General features: G+C 47.6%; 1 protein-coding gene across 2 annotated transcripts; it reads left to right on the forward strand.

Annotated features, from left to right (window-relative positions):
• The first annotated feature begins 1,061 nt into the window (after nt 1-1,061).
• Nucleotides 1,062-7,900, forward strand: LOC116359725 (nuclear receptor-binding factor 2-like). 2 transcript variants are annotated; one of them, XM_031813083.1, is made up of 4 exons: nt 1,062-1,467; nt 2,322-2,406; nt 3,768-3,808; nt 5,210-7,900. In XM_031813083.1, the coding sequence occupies exons 1-4, from the start codon at nt 1,438-1,440 to the stop codon at nt 5,816-5,818; spliced, it is 765 nt and encodes a 254-aa protein (XP_031668943.1). In that variant the 5' UTR covers nt 1,062-1,437; the 3' UTR covers nt 5,819-7,900. The 2 variants fall into 2 exon arrangements, with proteins under 2 accessions (XP_031668943.1, XP_031668944.1); XM_031813084.1 differs by lacking the exon at nt 1,062-1,467 and adding an exon at nt 2,129-2,247.
• Nucleotides 7,901-17,374: the final 9,474 nt, after the last annotated feature.

Raw genomic sequence — 17,374 nt, forward strand, 5'->3', positions numbered from 1 at the left:
CATGTTGATAAATCGCAGTTTCCCTCTAGTGGTGAGATTTTGGAAAGTAGCCAAAGATTTTTTCTAACTAACCCAAGATAGCCCAGAGACTTTAGTTTCCAATGGGAGCTAAATGAATCATAGTGGGCGAAACAAACAAGGAGGTGGGCAGAGCCAAGCACGAGCTAGTGAGATCCTGTTGGCGCGTTCTATCATTTATTTGCATATATGCGTGAGGGAACGCCTATTCTGTGAAGTGCCGTCTGCAGTAACTCAACTCTGCAGTAACTCAATTCACCCTTCCACTCCTAAATAACCCATCAACTTTGGGTGAAGTCTACAAAACGCAGTCCACTCGGTTTGTTACAGATTTATACTTTTGGAAAAAATGAACACTGCATGGAGACGTTTAATAGACCTGCTGTTTTCAACTCTCTAGAGACAGCAGGAGCAGTACAGATACTCTGAATGATCGGCTATGAAAAGCCAACTGACATTTACTCCTGAGGTGCTGACTTGTTGCACCCTCGACAACCACTGTGATTATTATTATTTGACCCTACTGGTCATCTATGAACATTTGAACATCTTGGCCATGTTCTGTTGTAATCTCCACCCGGCACAGCAAGAGGAGGACTGGCCACCCCTCATTAACGGGTTCCTCTCTAGGTTTCTTCCTAGGTTTTGGCCTTTCTAGGGCATTTTTCCTTGCCAACGTGCTTCTACACCTGCATTGATTGCTGTTTGGGGTTTTAGACTGGGTTTCTGTACAGCACTTTGTAACATCAGCTGATGTAAGAAGGGCTTTATAAATTAATTTGATTTGATTGATGAGAACATTTTCAGAATGTCGGCCAAAATCCATCACACTACATCTTCTCGCACTGCCGGCCACTAGGCTTCCTATCATCACCATATTTGGTAGTGGGTGGAAAATCCAACCGGATTCTTCATATTTATACATCCGGTGAAATATCTGTCTCATTGTTCTATCTGTGTTGTCGCCGTCAGAAACGGAAATGAGGAAATTACGTCAAGAAAGTTAACGTCATCACGTTATTTGTCCTTGTTTAGCGGTTGAGTCTAGAATGGATACAGCTATTGTCAACATGTACTTTTTGTAGCAGATTTAGAATAATTTATTACGCAGTTTAGGATAACTAACGCATCAGATTAGGATTATTAGGTTAAGGCTAGGAAAAGAGGAAGGTTTAGCTGATATTCAAAACATGTCAATAATATACTTTTATCGACAATTTGACAAAAGCTGTATCCCATCTAGGCATGACCTTGTTTAGCTGGCTATCTAGCTATTTGTCCTGTATTTTTAAACGTTTTCTAATTTTAGCAGCCCGGTTTATTAACTCGAATATTTGGTCTCGGGAATAAAACAGTAGCACCGATGACCGACTGCGAGGGACTTCAAGACGTTTCATGTAGTTTTTACTCCTGAAGAATATGGAGGTAGTGGACAGTCCTCTTAACCTCGTAAGTTTCTGTTGATGTTGTAATATCTAGTAGGCTAACAGGCTAGCTAGCTAACTACATCCCTAGCCAACGTTAGCCCCTTGTTGTGATCCTGGAAACAAAGCCAGGGGCTGATTGACCTCGGTGTTTATAACACTTTACTCTGTAGCCTCCTAGATTGTTCTCATGTCCAATGCAAAGTGCCAAGGTTTGTTAGCTTGCCAGATATGTTGTGATTTTGGCTGTATATTAACTTAGCTAACTGGCTAACAATAGTCCAATTTAGCTAGCTAAGATTGTAGCTAGACAACTAGCTAGGGAACGGTAACTAGCTAAATAAGCTTCCTCCATACATGATAGCTCACCTAGCTAAAGCTTTATTCTGGAGTAGGTCAACTCATGTATCTAGCTAGCTAACTTTATATATGTATACATGTGTGACAAGCAGTAGGCAACTAGCTAACTAAAGAAGTAAACATATTGTGAAAGAGGAACCAGACGAGAAAAGCCAAAGATACCTTTCACTTTATCCCTGCGTTTTATTACCTAGTTAGACTCATAGCTAAGAATATAATAATCAATCCTTTAAATGACGGCATTTTACCAACATCAAGTTAACGCTATTTTGTTCCGTTCTGACATGAAGTAAACATTTTTTGTGCACCTATTTGTGCAGACATGAAATTAGGACTGATGGGACTTCTCAGATAGACCCTTCTGATAGCCTCTCTCGCCAGCACTTCTATGGTGTAGAAGTACTTCACCGTCTTATCTGGCAGGGCAGGATTTGTGCATTTGTAGGTAAGATGATAAGGTTAATATGAGATCTCTCTCAAAAGCATAAATCCTTAATCTCCCTCCACATCTCCTCTCAGGCCCATCAGCAGTCCAGGAAGGCAGACCGCTTGTTGGCAGCTGGTAAATATGAAGAAGCTATTTCCTGCCATGGGAAAGCTGCAGGTGTGTCATCAGTCTACTGAACTTGTTTTCTTTCACCATTCTGTGAATAATGATACATCTTAGAGATGGACTATTAATTACTGTCAGACTGAAACAACTGCCACACAACCCACTTCCTCAACTTCCCTTACAGATGTCAGACCTTTAACAGATTGTGATCTGGGATTAAACCCATTTGCTCAGTCGTCACCAGGAGAATAATAACCATTTCCTGCTCTGTGTACTGTAGCCTTCTACGGCGCTGTGGAGTCGCATTCAGGAGTGTTTAGTGGAGGGTTTAGGAGAGTTGTGGAGGGTTGAGTGTCCTCTCTATGTGTGCCAGTTCAGTCTCCAGGGACATCAGGGCATATTTTGTGATCCAAAAGTTATATCAGCTAACAACCCCAATGTCTGACAGACTATGTACGGGGGCCAGCGTCTGACAGACTATGTACGGTGGCCTGCGTCTGACAGACTATGTACGGGGCCGGCGTCTGACAGACTATGTACGGGGGCCTGCGTCTGACAGACTATGTACGGGGGCCAGCGTCTGACAGACTATGTACAGGGCCTGCGTCTGACAGGCTATGTACGGGGGCCTGCGTCTGACAGACTATGTACGGGGCCTGCGTCTGACAGGCTATGTACGGGGCCTGCGTCTGACAGGCTATGTACGGGGCCTGCGTCTGACAGACTATGTACAGGGCCTGCGTCTGACAGGCTATGTACGGGGCCTGCGTCTGACAGACTATGTACGGGGCCTGCGTCTGACAGACTATGTACGGGGGCCAGCGTCTGACAGACTATGTACGGGGACCAGCGTCTGACAGACTATGTACGGGGGCCTGCGTCTGACAGACTATGTACGGGGCCTGCGTCTGACAGACTATGTACGGGGCCTGCGTCTGACAGACTATGTACGGGGGCCAGCGTCTGACAGACTATGTACAGGGGCCAGCGTCTGACAGACTATGTACGGGGGCCAGCGTCTGACAGACTATGTACAGGGCCTGCGTCTGACAGACTATGTACGGGGGCCTGCGTCTGACAGACTATGTATGGGGGCCAGCGTCTGACAGACTATGTACGGGGGCCAGCGTCTGACAGACTATGTACGGGGGCCAGCGTCTGACAGACTATGTACAGGGCCTGCGTCTGACAGACTAAAGACTACATAGAGATAGTGAGAACATTATGAGAAGTGTTGTCTGCTCTGTTTGCAACACAAATAAAGAAGCTGACAGTAGCAGCTAGCTGGGTGATCTGAATGTCATTCTGCACAGAAAGACTGTGTGCTGTTAGAATGCAGTCATACTATATTATGCTCAAGATACAGATGTTTAATATCAGCCTAGTATGTAATGTGTGTGTGTGTGTTGCAGAGCTGCTGAGGGAAGCCATGAAGTTAACAGAATGTGAACAGGTGAGACTGGGTTCAGTAGGGTGTTGTGTCATGTATTGTGGGAGGGATGGAGGGAATGTCAGATTCTTGGACCTCAGTCATGTCCTCCTGGGCTGCTGTTGGTCAATATTGACCAAACGTCCGTCAATATTTAGTTCTGTCTTTGGTTATTTGAATAAAGCATACCATGTTAGTCGTAGTGAGGTGGTTGAGTCATTTCGTAGTGAGGTGGTCGAGTCATTTCGTAGTAAGGTGGTTGACTCATTTCGTAGTAAGGTGGTTGACTCATTTCGTAGTAAGGTGTTGAGTCGTAGTGAGGTGTTGAGTCGTGAGGTATAGTAGTGAGGTGTTGAGTCGTGCCTGAGGCCTGTCTGTCTCCTCCAGGCTGGCTTGTCCATGGCGCTCCAGAGAGACAGCCACGTGAAGCAGAGTCGTAGTGAGGTGTTGTAGTGAGGTGTTGTAGTGAGGTGTTGTAGTGAGGTGTTGTAGTGAGGTGTTGTAGTGAGGTGTTGTAGTGAGGTGTTGTAGTGAGGTGTTGTAGTGAGGTGTTGTAGTGAGGTGTTGAGTCGTGCCTGAGGACTGTTTGTCTCCTCCAGGCTGGCTTGTCCATGGCGCTCCAGAGAGACAGCCACGTGAAGCAGAGTCGTAGTGAGGTGTCGAGTCGTAGTGAGGTGTCGAGTCGTAGTGAGGTGTCGAGTCGTGCCTGAGGCCTGTCTGTCTCCTCCAGGCTGGTTTGTCCATGGCGCTCCAGAGAGACAGCCACGTGAGGTGAGGTGTCGAGTCGTAGTGAGGTGAGGTGAGGTGTCGAGTCGTAGTGAGGTGAGGTGTCGAGTCGTAGTGAGGTGAGGTGTCGAGTCATAGTGAGGTGAGGTGTCGAGTCGTAGTGAGGTGTTGTAGTGAGGTGTTGAGTCGTGCCTGAGGCCTGTCTGTCTCCTCCAGGCTGGCTTGTCCATGGCGCTCCAGAGAGACAGCCACGTGAAGCAGTCGTAGTGAGGTGTCGAGTCGTAGTGAGGTGTCGAGTCGTGCCTGAGGCCTGTCTGTCTCCTCCAGGCTGGTTTGTCCATGGCGCTCCAGAGAGACAGCCACGTGAGGTGTCGAGTCGTAGTGAGGTGAGGTGTCGAGTCGTAGTGAGGTGAGGTGTCGAGTCGTAGTGAGGTGAGGTGTCGAGTCGTAGTGAGGTGAGGTGTCGAGTCGTAGTGAGGTGAGGTGTCGAGTCGTAGTGAGGTGTTGAGTCGTGCCTGAGGCCTGTCTGTCTCCTCCAGGCGGGCTTGTCCATGGCACTCCAGAGAGACAGCCACGTGAAGCAGAGTTGTAGTGAGGTGTTGTAGTGAGGTGTTGTAGTGAGGTGTTGTAGTGAGGTGTTGTAGTGAGGTGTTGTAGTGAGGTGTTGAGTCGTGCCTGAGGACTGTTTGTCTCCTCCAGGCTGGCTTGTCCATGGCGCTCCAGAGAGACAGCCACGTGAAGCAGCAGCGGCTTATTGAGGAGAAGTGGAAGAGGACCAGACAGGAGGGCAATCCCATGGTCCTCCTGAGCCACCCCTCTACCGACCAGCCCCCCGGCCTCGTGACCAACGAGCCCCCCCGCCACCCAGAGAGGGAGTACGACACCTGGCTGTACCTCCTGAAGAACAAGGGCTCCCCCCCTCCCCCCACACCCTGCCCCGGCAGCAAGGCCCACAAGGATGATAAGACCCGTCTGGAGGAGCAGCAGACCACCATCGCCAGCCTGCGGCGCCACATAGACATTCTGCTGGGAGAGAACGAGAAACTGACCCAGGACAACAAGCGCCTGCGAGGGGAGAACATCCGGCTGAAGAGGGATGCAGCGGACACAGACTTACTGGAGAAATCAGAGCTGTGGGTTCTTCCCCAGTCAGAGGAGAGGAGGAACAAGGACATCTCCATACCTAACCTGCCCCCTCTGGAGATGCCCACCCAGGACATCTCTCTGGACGACCTGCCTGCCCTGGAGCTCCCCGAGGACATCCAGCACGAACTGCAGGCGCTGCTGGACAGAGACAACAAGCTGTGAGGAGACAGGCGGACAGACAGCCCAGTACTAACTAACTAAAGGAAGCCTCTCTACAGAGAGACTGTCCAGACTGGACTGGAAGAAAGCTGGCAAATCTCAATAAGTGTTTGATTGGTTGGTGACCTCAGGCACTAGATAGCAACCACAAATGGTCACCGTGACAAGTTGGTAAAGGTCATTTCTCCTAGTTCTGTCTGTCTCCTCAGTGTCTCTACTAGTGGGTACTACATCTCGTTCACATACACACACAAAACAAACTCTTTGCAGAAATTGTGCCTTTGAAAATGTCTGAAATGAAGTCAAAAGGGAGGTGACCATCATCAGTGATCTCCCTGCTTTGATAACAGGCCTCTATATCTGGAGGCCCTGATTGGTCGACTGGGACGACCTGCTAACCCTCTGATACCCACCAGGGGCGACCTACTGACCCTCTGATACCCACCAGGGACGACCTACTGACCCTCTGATACCCACCAGGGACGACCTACTGACCCTCGGATACCCACCAGGGACGACCTACTGACCCTCGGATACCCACCAGGGACGACCTACTGACCCTCCGATACCCACCAGGGACGACCTACTGACCCTCCGATACCCACCAGGGACGACCTACTGACCCTCCGATGCCCACCAGGGACGACCTACTGACCCTCCGATACCCACCAGGGACGACCTACTGACCCTCCGATACCCACCAGGGACGACCTACTGACCCTCCGATACCCACCAGGGACGACCTACTGACCCTCCGATACCCACCAGGGACGACCTACTGACCCTCCGATACCCACCAGGGACGACCTACTGACCCTCCGATACCCACCAGGGACGACCTACTGACCCTCCGATACCCACCAGGGACGACCTACTGACCCTCCGATACCCACCAGGGACGACCTACTGACCCTCCGATACCCACCAGGGACGACCTACTGACCCTCCGATACCCACCAGGGACGACCTACTGACCCTCCGATACCCACCAGGGACGACCTACTGACCCTCCGATACCCACCAGGGACGACCTACTGACCCTCCGATACCCACCAGGGACGACCTACTGACCCTCCGATACCCACCAGGGACGACCTACTGACCCTCCGATACCCACCAGGGACGACCTACTGACCCTCCGGTACCCACCAGGGATGACCTACTGACCCTCCGGTACCCACCAGGGACGACCTACTGACCCTCCGGTACCCACCAGGGACGACCTACTGACCCTCCGATACCCACCAGGGACGACCTACTGACCCTCCGATACCCACCAGGGACGACCTACTGACCCTCCGATACCCACCAGGGACGACCTACTGACCCTCTGGTACCCACCAGGGATGACCTACTGACCCTCCGGTACCCACCAGGGACGACCTACTGACCCTCCGATACCCACCAGGGACGACCTACTGACCCTCCGATACCCACCAGGGACGACCTACTGACCCTCCGATACCCACCAGGGACGACCTACTGACCCTCCGATACCCACCAGGGACGACCTACTGACCCTCTGATACCCACCAGGGACGACCGACTGACCCTCTGTTACCCACCAGGGATGACCGACTGACCCTCTGATACCCACCAGGGATGACCTACTGACCCTCTGGTACCCACCAGGGATGACATGATGACAGCCGCTGCAGTGGAGCCTCTTTGGAGCCTGATCTACATCCATAGTGTGTGAGTGTTGATGTGTTGTTGTGTTGAGCCCCACCAGCTGTCTGCCAGATGTCTGGTGGGGAGAGTAAGGCTGCAGAATACCAAGAACCTTTAAATGAAAACCTGGTTGGATGCTTCCGGATTCTCTGCTTATTCCAAACCAGGATTTCTGTAAAACTAGATCAGTTATTGAAGGTTCCTGGAATTCTGCAGCCCTAGTAGAGAAGAGTATCACTGAGTGAAACTGCAGTTTAAATCCTCTCACCTTTCCTTCATCCTCATCATTTTTTACCAACAACCTGTGAAGGAGTTTAGATGTTAAAGCTGAATGGTGTTTGTCTTTCAGCCCTTCAATGCAACGTTTGTTTCTTTGGCATTTTAAATGTTTCTTAATAAATGAAAACAAGCGTAGAGCCTCGTCACTTTTCATTTGCCTTACGGAGAAGGACAACTGCTTGGGGGTCAGTTTTGAACATTTCTGTTCTAGTCGAGATCATAGACAGGTGTTTGTTTCCGTCATTGGTCTAGAGATCCGGGTGTGTCGGTTTGGATAATAGAGATACCAAACTCAGCAATAACAACAGTCTGCATTCCCTGCTTCACTGGACTCTGGCTATGCAGACAACACTCCTTAGCTTGGTCCCAGACGTGTTTGGCAAGACAAGGAGTTCACATGATGACACAAACAGACCTGGGATCAGGCTCCATTGTCCTCTGTCTCAGTATGAAAGTCCCCCAGCAGTGTGAACTGTTTCTCTTCGTAGTGTCTCCAGTTCAGGACAAGGTGCTCTGGGAGAGGACTGAAATCACCCTCTATTCCCCATGTTGAGCACTACTTTACACCAGGACCCATAGGGCCTTGGTCTCTCCAGTGTCTGAGAGGTCGGTACCACGTGGACTTACACTAGATAAATCTCTAGTTTAATTTGTACTGTAATCACTAAGTTGTTGATTTGTGGAACAAACAAACAAATGACATTTTCAGGTAATTGTTTTCTTTTGCTTGATTCTGTAATATGCAGAATATGGATTCATTGTGTCTCCAGTGTAGCAGTGTGAATCCCAGTGTGTAATACAGGGCATTCAGAACGTATTCAGACCCTTCAAATTTTCCACATTTTGTTACGTTACAGCCTTATTCTAAAATGGATTCCATCTTTCCCCCCTCAATCTACAGACGACACTCCATTATGACAAAGCAAAAAGTCTGTTTTATTTGAGAAAATGTATCTAAAAAAATAAACTGATATATTCAGACCCTTTACTCAGTACTCTGTTGAAGCCCCTTTGGCAGCGATACCAGCCTAGAGTCTTCTTGGATATGACGCTTGGCTCACCTGTATTTGGGGAGTTAAAACAATACCTTTACTCAGTACTCTGTTGAAGCCCCTTTGGCAGCGATACCAGCCTAGAGTCTTCTTGGATATGACGCTTGGCTCACCTGTATTTGGGGAGTTAAAACAATACCTTTACTCAGTACTCTGTTGAAGCCCCTTTGGCAGCGATACCAGCCTAGAGTCTTCTTGGATATGACGCTTCAAGCTTGGCTCACCTGTATTTGGGGAGTTAAAACAATACCTTTACTCAGTACTCTGTTGAAGCCCCTTTGGCAGCGTTACCAGCCTAGAGTCTTCTTGGATATGACGCTTCAAGCTTGGCTCACCTGTATTTGGGGAGTTAAAACAATACCTTTACTCAGTACTCTGTTGAAGCCCCTTTGGCAGCGATACCAGCCTAGAGTCTTCTTGGATATGACGCTTCAAGCTTGGCTCACCTGTATTTGGGGAGTTAAAACAATACCTTTACTCAGTACTCTGTTGAAGCCCCTTTGGCAGCGATACCAGCCTAGAGTCTTCTTGGATATGACGCTTCAAGCTTGGCTCACCTGTATTTGGGGAGTTAAAACAATACCTTTACTCAGTACTCTGTTGAAGCCCCTTTGGCAGCGATACCAGCCTAGAGTCTTCTTGGATATGACGCTTGGCTCACCTGTATTTGGGGAGTTAAAACAATACCTTTACTCAGTACTCTGTTGAAGCCCCTTTGGCAGCGATACCAGCCTAGAGTCTTCTTGGATATGACGCTTCAAGCTTGGCTCACCTGTATTTGGGGAGTTAAAACAATACCTTTACTCAGTACTCTGTTGAAGCCCCTTTGGCAGCGATACCAGCCTAGAGTCTTCTTGGATATGACGCTTCAAGCTTGGCTCACCTGTATTTGGGGAGTTAAAACAATACCTTTACTCAGTACTCTGTTGAAGCCCCTTTGGCAGCGATACCAGCCTAGAGTCTTCTTGGATATGACGCTTCAAGCTTGGCTCACCTGTATTTGGGGAGTTAAAACAATACCTTTACTCAGTACTCTGTTGAAGCCCCTTTGGCAGCGATACCAGCCTAGAGTCTTCTTGGATATGACGCTTCAAGCTTGGCTCACCTGTATTTGGGGAGTTAAAACAATACCTTTACTCAGTACTCTGTTGAAGCCCCTTTGGCAGCGATACCAGCCTAGAGTCTTCTTGGATATGACGCTTCAAGCTTGGCTCACCTGTATTTGGGGAGTTAAAACAATACCTTTACTCAGTACTCTGTTGAAGCCCCTTTGGCAGCGATACCAGCCTAGAGTCTTCTTGGATATGACGCTTCAAGCTTGGCTCACCTGTATTTGGGGAGTTAAAACAATACCTTTACTCAGTACTCTGTTGAAGCCCCTTTGGCAGCGATACCAGCCTAGAGTCTTCTTGGATATGACGCTTCAAGCTTGGCTCACCTGTATTTGGGGAGTTAAAACAATACCTTTACTCAGTACTCTGTTGAAGCCCCTTTGGCAGCGTTACCAGCCTAGAGTCTTCTTGGATATGACGCTTCAAGCTTGGCTCACCTGTATTTGGGGAGTTAAAACAATACCTTTACTCAGTACTCTGTTGAAGCCCCTTTGGCAGCGTTACCAGCCTAGAGTCTTCTTGGATATGACGCTTCAAGCTTGGCTCACCTGTATTTGGGGAGTTAAAACAATACCTTTACTCAGTACTCTGTTGAAGCCCCTTTGGCAGCGTTACCAGCCTAGAGTCTTCTTGGATATGACGCTTCAAGCTTGGCTCACCTGTATTTGGGGAGTTAAAACAATACCTTTACTCAGTACTCTGTTGAAGCCCCTTTGGCAGCGTTACCAGCCTAGAGTCTTCTTGGATATGACGCTTCAAGCTTGGCTCACCTGTATTTGGGGAGTTAAAACAATACCTTTACTCAGTACTCTGTTGAAGCCCCTTTGGCAGCGTTACCAGCCTAGAGTCTTCTTGGATATGACGCTTCAAGCTTGGCTCACCTGTATTTGGGGAGTTAAAACAATACCTTTACTCAGTACTCTGTTGAAGCCCCTTTGGCAGCGATACCAGCCTAGAGTCTTCTTGGATATGACGCTTCAAGCTTGGCTCACCTGTATTTGGGGAGTTAAAACAATACCTTTACTCAGTACTCTGTTGAAGCCCCTTTGGCAGCGTTACCAGCCTAGAGTCTTCTTGGATATGACGCTTCAAGCTTGGCTCACCTGTATTTGGGGAGTTAAAACAATACCTTTACTCAGTACTCTGTTGAAGCCCCTTTGGCAGCGATACCAGCCTAGAGTCTTCTTGGATATGACGCTTCAAGCTTGGCTCACCTGTATTTGGGGAGTTAAAACAATACCTTTACTCAGTACTCTGTTGAAGCCCCTTTGGCAGCGTTACCAGCCTAGAGTCTTCTTGGATATGACGCTTCAAGCTTGGCTCACCTGTATTTGGGGAGTTAAAACAATACCTTTACTCAGTACTCTGTTGAAGCCCCTTTGGCAGCGATACCAGCCTAGAGTCTTCTTGGATATGACGCTTCAAGCTTGGCTCACCTGTATTTGGGGAGTTAAAACAATACCTTTACTCAGTACTCTGTTGAAGCCCCTTTGGCAGCGATACCAGCCTAGAGTCTTCTTGGATATGACGCTTCAAGCTTGGCTCACCTGTATTTGGGGAGTTAAAACAATACCTTTACTCAGTACTCTGTTGAAGCCCCTTTGGCAGCGATACCAGCCTAGAGTCTTCTTGGATATGACGCTTGGCTCACCTGTATTTGGGGAGTTAAAACAATACCTTTACTCAGTACTCTGTTGAAGCCCCTTTGGCAGCGATACCAGCCTAGAGTCTTCTTGGATATGACGCTTCAAGCTTGGCTCACCTGTATTTGGGGAGTTAAAACAATACCTTTACTCAGTACTCTGTTGAAGCCCCTTTGGCAGCGATACCAGCCTAGAGTCTTCTTGGATATGACGCTTCAAGCTTGGCTCACCTGTATTTGGGGAGTTAAAACAATACCTTTACTCAGTACTCTGTTGAAGCCCCTTTGGCAGCGATACCAGCCTAGAGTCTTCTTGGATATGACGCTTCAAGCTTGGCTCACCTGTATTTGGGGAGTTAAAACAATACCTTTACTCAGTACTCTGTTGAAGCCCCTTTGGCAGCGATACCAGCCTAGAGTCTTCTTGGATATGACGCTTCAAGCTTGGCTCACCTGTATTTGGGGAGTTAAAACAATACCTTTACTCAGTACTCTGTTGAAGCCCCTTTGGCAGCGATACCAGCCTAGAGTCTTCTTGGATATGACGCTTGGCTCACCTGTATTTGGGGAGTTAAAACAATACCTTTACTCAGTACTCTGTTGAAGCCCCTTTGGCAGCGATACCAGCCTAGAGTCTTCTTGGATATGACGCTTCAAGCTTGGCTCACCTGTATTTGGGGAGTTAAAACAATACCTTATTTACTTTAATACATTTGCAAAAATGTCTAAACCTGTTTTCACTTTGTCATGCTGGGGCATTGATGAAATTAATTGAATCCATTTTAGAATAAGGCTGTAACGTGGAAAAAGGGTCTGACTAATTCCTGAACGGACATTTATCTTCTATTCAATAAACACACTAACCAGAAGTAATCTACTAGTGCCAGACGCGCCTGACTGATATCATTATGTACGACTATATATAACGACAGCTTTGATGCGGCTTTAGTCAGGAGATACGATGTTATTCAGAGGGAACCAAATCCACCTTGTTTTCTTCATGTAATATCGGTTTACAACAGTAATCAGGGTGCATCAGAAGGATTTGTATTTGTGATGTAAATCTCCATCAGTCCAATCTCATGATGATGTTCACGTTGTTTTGGTGATGCACGACTGATGGTACGAGCTGTATGTATATGATTGTTAACATATTAAACATGACAGATGTGTGGATTATTTTCATGCGGTGAGACTGATATACACTCCCTGACCAAAATCATGGGTATTAGTATGGAGTTGGTCCCATTGCTGCTATAACAGCCTCCACTCTTCTGGGAAGGCTTTCCACTAGATGTTGGAACATTGCTGCTATAACAGCCTCCACTCTTCAGGGAAGGCTTTCCACTAGATGTTGGAACATTGCTGCTATAACAGCCTCCACTCTTCTGGGAAGACTTCCACTAGATGTTGGAACATTGCTGCTATAACAGCCTCCACTCTTCTGGGAAGGCTTTCCACTAGATAGTGGAACATTGCTGCTATAACAGCCTCCACTCTTCTGGGAAGGCTTTCCACTAGATAGTGGAACATTGCTGCTATAACAGCCTCCACTCTTCTGGGAAGGCTTTCCACTAGATGTTGGAACATTACTGCTATAACAACCTCCACTCTTCTGGGAAGGCTTTCCACTAGATGTTGGAACATTGCTGCTATAACAGCCTCCACTCTTCTGGGAAGACTTCCACTAGATGTTGGAACATTGCTGCTATAACAGCCTCCACTCTTCTGGGAAGGCTTTCCACTAGATGTTGGAACATTGCTGCTATAACAGCCTCCACTCTTCTGGGAAGGCTTTCCACTAGATGTTGGAACATTGCTGCTATAACAGCCTCCACTCTTCTGGGAAGGCTTTCCACTAGATGTTGGAACATTGCTGCTATAACAGCCTCCACTCTTCTGGGAAGGCTTTCCACTAGATGTTGGAACAGCCTCCACTCTTCTGGGAAGGCTTTCCACTAGATGTTGGAACATTGCTGCGGGGACTTGCTTCCAGTCAGCCACAAGAGCATTAGTGAGGTTGGGCAATTAGGCCCGATGGGGTTGAGGTCAGGGCTCTGTGCAGGCCAGTCAAGTTCTTCCACACCGATATCGACAAACCATATCTGTATGGACCTTGCTTTGTGCACGAGGGCATTGTCATGCTGAAACAGGAAATGGCCTTCCCCAAACTGTTGCCACAAAGTTGGAAGCACAGAATGTCAATGTATGCTGTAGCGTTAAGATTTAACTTCACTGGAACTAAAATGGGCCTAGCCCCACCTCCTCCACCAAGTTTGACTGTTGGCACTATGCATCGGGGCAGGTGATATTCGCCAATATTTGTCTATGGAGATTGCATGGCGGTGTGCTTTATTTTATACACCTGTCAGCAACGGTAGTGGCTGAAATAGCTTTTGTATCTATAGTGTACCAAGAAAACAAGATCCAGGCTCCATAGGAGAATCTTAATTGCATTTCATTGCCTCCTTTTCAAACCACATTGGACGAGAAGGTCAAAGGGGAGGAAATGTTGAGATCCTCCAATAGAGAGGACTCACCTATATCTGTCTGTCTCGGTGTATAACGGACTAGTTTCAGTAAAGCTGTGTAATAGTGACATCTAGTGGTATAAAACGGATATTACATCTTGAAGGGGGGCTCCCTCTAGTATTGAGTAGAACAATACATGTCAAATAACTCCCATTCAATGTTGTTATCGAAATACATCTCCAAATCATGGAACGGGCTTCGATGGAAATTCATCATGAACGTGGCACACGTTGCCGGAGGAGGAGATGAATAGATATGAGAGAGACGAAGGTGTTAGCCTCTGAACTCTCACCAATAACTAACCCCTCTGGACTGCTTTCCCTGTCCGGAACTTGGAAGAATTAAGCATTTTCCAAACACCTGAAACAGCTTTTTCCTGCAAGGGGGCGCAAAATCTGACGTGAAGATCACGTCAGTGACTCAACCCCCCCCTAGGGACGGTATGGAAGAGCACCACTAAGTCAGTGACTCAACCCCCTCCTAGGGACGGTATGGAAGAGCACCACTAAGTCAGTGACTCAACCCCCTCCTAGGGACGGTATGGAAGAGCACCACTAAGTCAGTGACTCAACCCCCTTCTAGGGACGGTATGGAAGAGCACCAGTAAGCCAGTGACTCAGTCTCTGTAAAAGGGTCAGAGGATCCCAGTGAAGAGAGGGGAGCCGGCCAGGCAGAGACGGCCGGCACTACCGTTCGTCGCACCAGTTCCTTGCCGTTCACCTTCGCACCTCTGGGGCCTACTGAAGAGATGAGTCTTCAGTAAAGACTTAAAGGTTGAGACCGAGTCTGCGTCTCTGACATGGGTAGGCAAACCATTTAAAAAAAATTGAGCTCTATAGGAGAAAGCCATGCCTCCAGCTGTTTGCTTAGAAATTCTAGGGACAGTAAGGAGGCCTGCGTCTTGTGACCGTAGCGTACGTGTAGGTATGTACGGCAGGACCAAATCAGAGAGATAGGTAGGAGCAAGCTCATGTAATGCTTTGTAGGTTAGCAGTAAAACCTTTAAATCAGCCCTTGAACTTGAAACAGTCTTGATATGTTCTTCAAAAGAGAGATCAGGGTCCAGAGTAACGCCGAGGTCCTTCACAGTTTTATTTGAGACGACTGTACAACCATCAAGATTAATTGTCAGATTCAACAGAAGATCTCTTTGTTTCTTGGGACCTAGAACAAGCATCTCTGTTTTATCCGAGTTTAAAAGTAGAACATTTGCAGCCATCCACTTCCTTATGTCTGAAACACAGGCTTCTAGGGTAGGAAATGGAGGCTTCACCCTGTTTCATCGAAATGTACAGCTGTGTGTCCGTCCGCAGAGCAGTGAAAGTTGACATTGGTGATGTCATTCGGAAACACAAGAGGTAGAATATATAATGAAAACAATAGTGGTCCTAAAACCTAGAGGAACACCGAAACGTACAATTGATTTGTCAGAGGACAAACCATCCACAGAGACGAGAGACCATCCACAGAGATCTTACCAACATAATATCTAAACCTGTATACCAGGGAGCTAGTTTTTTGTGACAAATGTTTTTTGTTCTTAGGGGTGCGACTGCATCTTGAGTATTACCCAGACTTGTTTGCACTTGACCAGCACAAAAACATCCTGTGGCGTCCTGCATTAGCATCGAATAGCCCCCGTGATATGCAACTTTTCAGGGAAGTCAGGAACCAATATGCTAAGGCTAGCTTTTTCAAACAGATATTTACATCCTGTAGCACTAATTCTAAAAAGTTTTGGGACGCTGTAAAGTCCATAGAGAATAAGAGCACCTGCTCCCAGCTGCCCACTGCACTGAGGATAGGAAACACTGTCAACACCGATAATTTCAATAAGCAGTTTTCTACGACTGGCCTTGCTTTCCACCTTGGCTACCCCTACCCCGGCCAACAGCTCTGCACCCCCCCACAGCAACTGGCCCAAGCCTACCCCGGCCAACAGCTCTGCACCCCCCAACAGCAACTTGCCCAAGCCTACCCCTACCCCGGCCAACAGCTCTGCACCCCCCACAGCAACTTGCCCAAGCCTACCCCATTTCCCGTGTTCGAGCAAGGAGGCCTACAAACCTGACTCAGTTACACCAGCTCTGTCAGGAGGAATGGGCCAAAATTCACCCAACGTATTGTGGGAAGCTCGTGGAAGGCTACCCGAAACGTTTGACCCAAGTTAAACAATTTAAAGGCAATGCTACCAAATACTAATTGAGTGTATGTAAACTTCTGACCCACTCGGAACGTGATGAAATAAATACATCTCTCTGCTATTATTCTGACATTTCACATTCTTAAAATGAGGTGGGGATCCTAACTGACCTAAGACAGGGAATTTTTACTAGGATTAAATGTCAGGAATTGTGAAAAACTGAGTTCAAATGTATTTGGCGAAGGTGTATGTAAACGTCAGACTGTTTTTAAATGTAAATCACATTTTCATTTGACACACCCCAGTTTGGGAATACCTGCAATAAGACAAACCCCAGTTTGGGAATACCTGCAATAAGACAAACCCCAGTTTGGGAATACCTGCAATAAGACACAGCACAGACAAACCCCAGTTTGGGAATACCTGCAATAAGACAGCAGACATACCCCAGTTTGGGAATACCTGCAATAAGACAAACCCCAGTTTGGGAATACCTGCAATAAGACAGCAGACATACCCCAGTTTGGGAATACCTGCAATAAGACACACCCCAGTTTGGGAATACCTGCAATAAAACACAGCACAGACACACCCCAGTTTGGGAATACCTGCAATAAGACAAACCCCAGTTTGGGAATACCTGCAATAAGACAAAGCACAGACATACCCCAGTTTGGGAATACCTGCAATAAGACAGCAGACATACCCCAGTTTGGGAATACCTGCAATAAAGACACAGCACAGACAAACCCCAGTTTGGGAATACCTGCAATAAGACAAACCCCAGTTTGGGAATACCTGCAATAAAGACACAGCACAGACAAACCCCAGTTTGGGAATACCTGCAATAAGACAGCAGACATACCCCAGTTTGGGAATACCTGCAATAAGACAAACCCCAGTTTGGGAATACCTGCAATAAGACATACCCCAGTTTGGGAATACCTGCAATAAGACATACCCCAGTTTGGGAATACCTGCAATAAGACAAACCCCAGTTTGGGAATACCTGCAATAAGACAGCAGACATACCCCAGTTTGGGAATACCTGCAATAAGACAAAGCACAGACATACTTCAGTTTGGGAATACCTGCAATAAGACACAGCACAGACAAACCCCAGTTTGG

This window comes from Oncorhynchus kisutch, unplaced genomic scaffold (genome assembly GCF_002021735.2).
Source record: "Oncorhynchus kisutch isolate 150728-3 unplaced genomic scaffold, Okis_V2 Okis04b-Okis11a_hom, whole genome shotgun sequence".
Classification (NCBI taxonomy): Eukaryota; Metazoa; Chordata; class Actinopteri; order Salmoniformes; family Salmonidae; genus Oncorhynchus; species Oncorhynchus kisutch.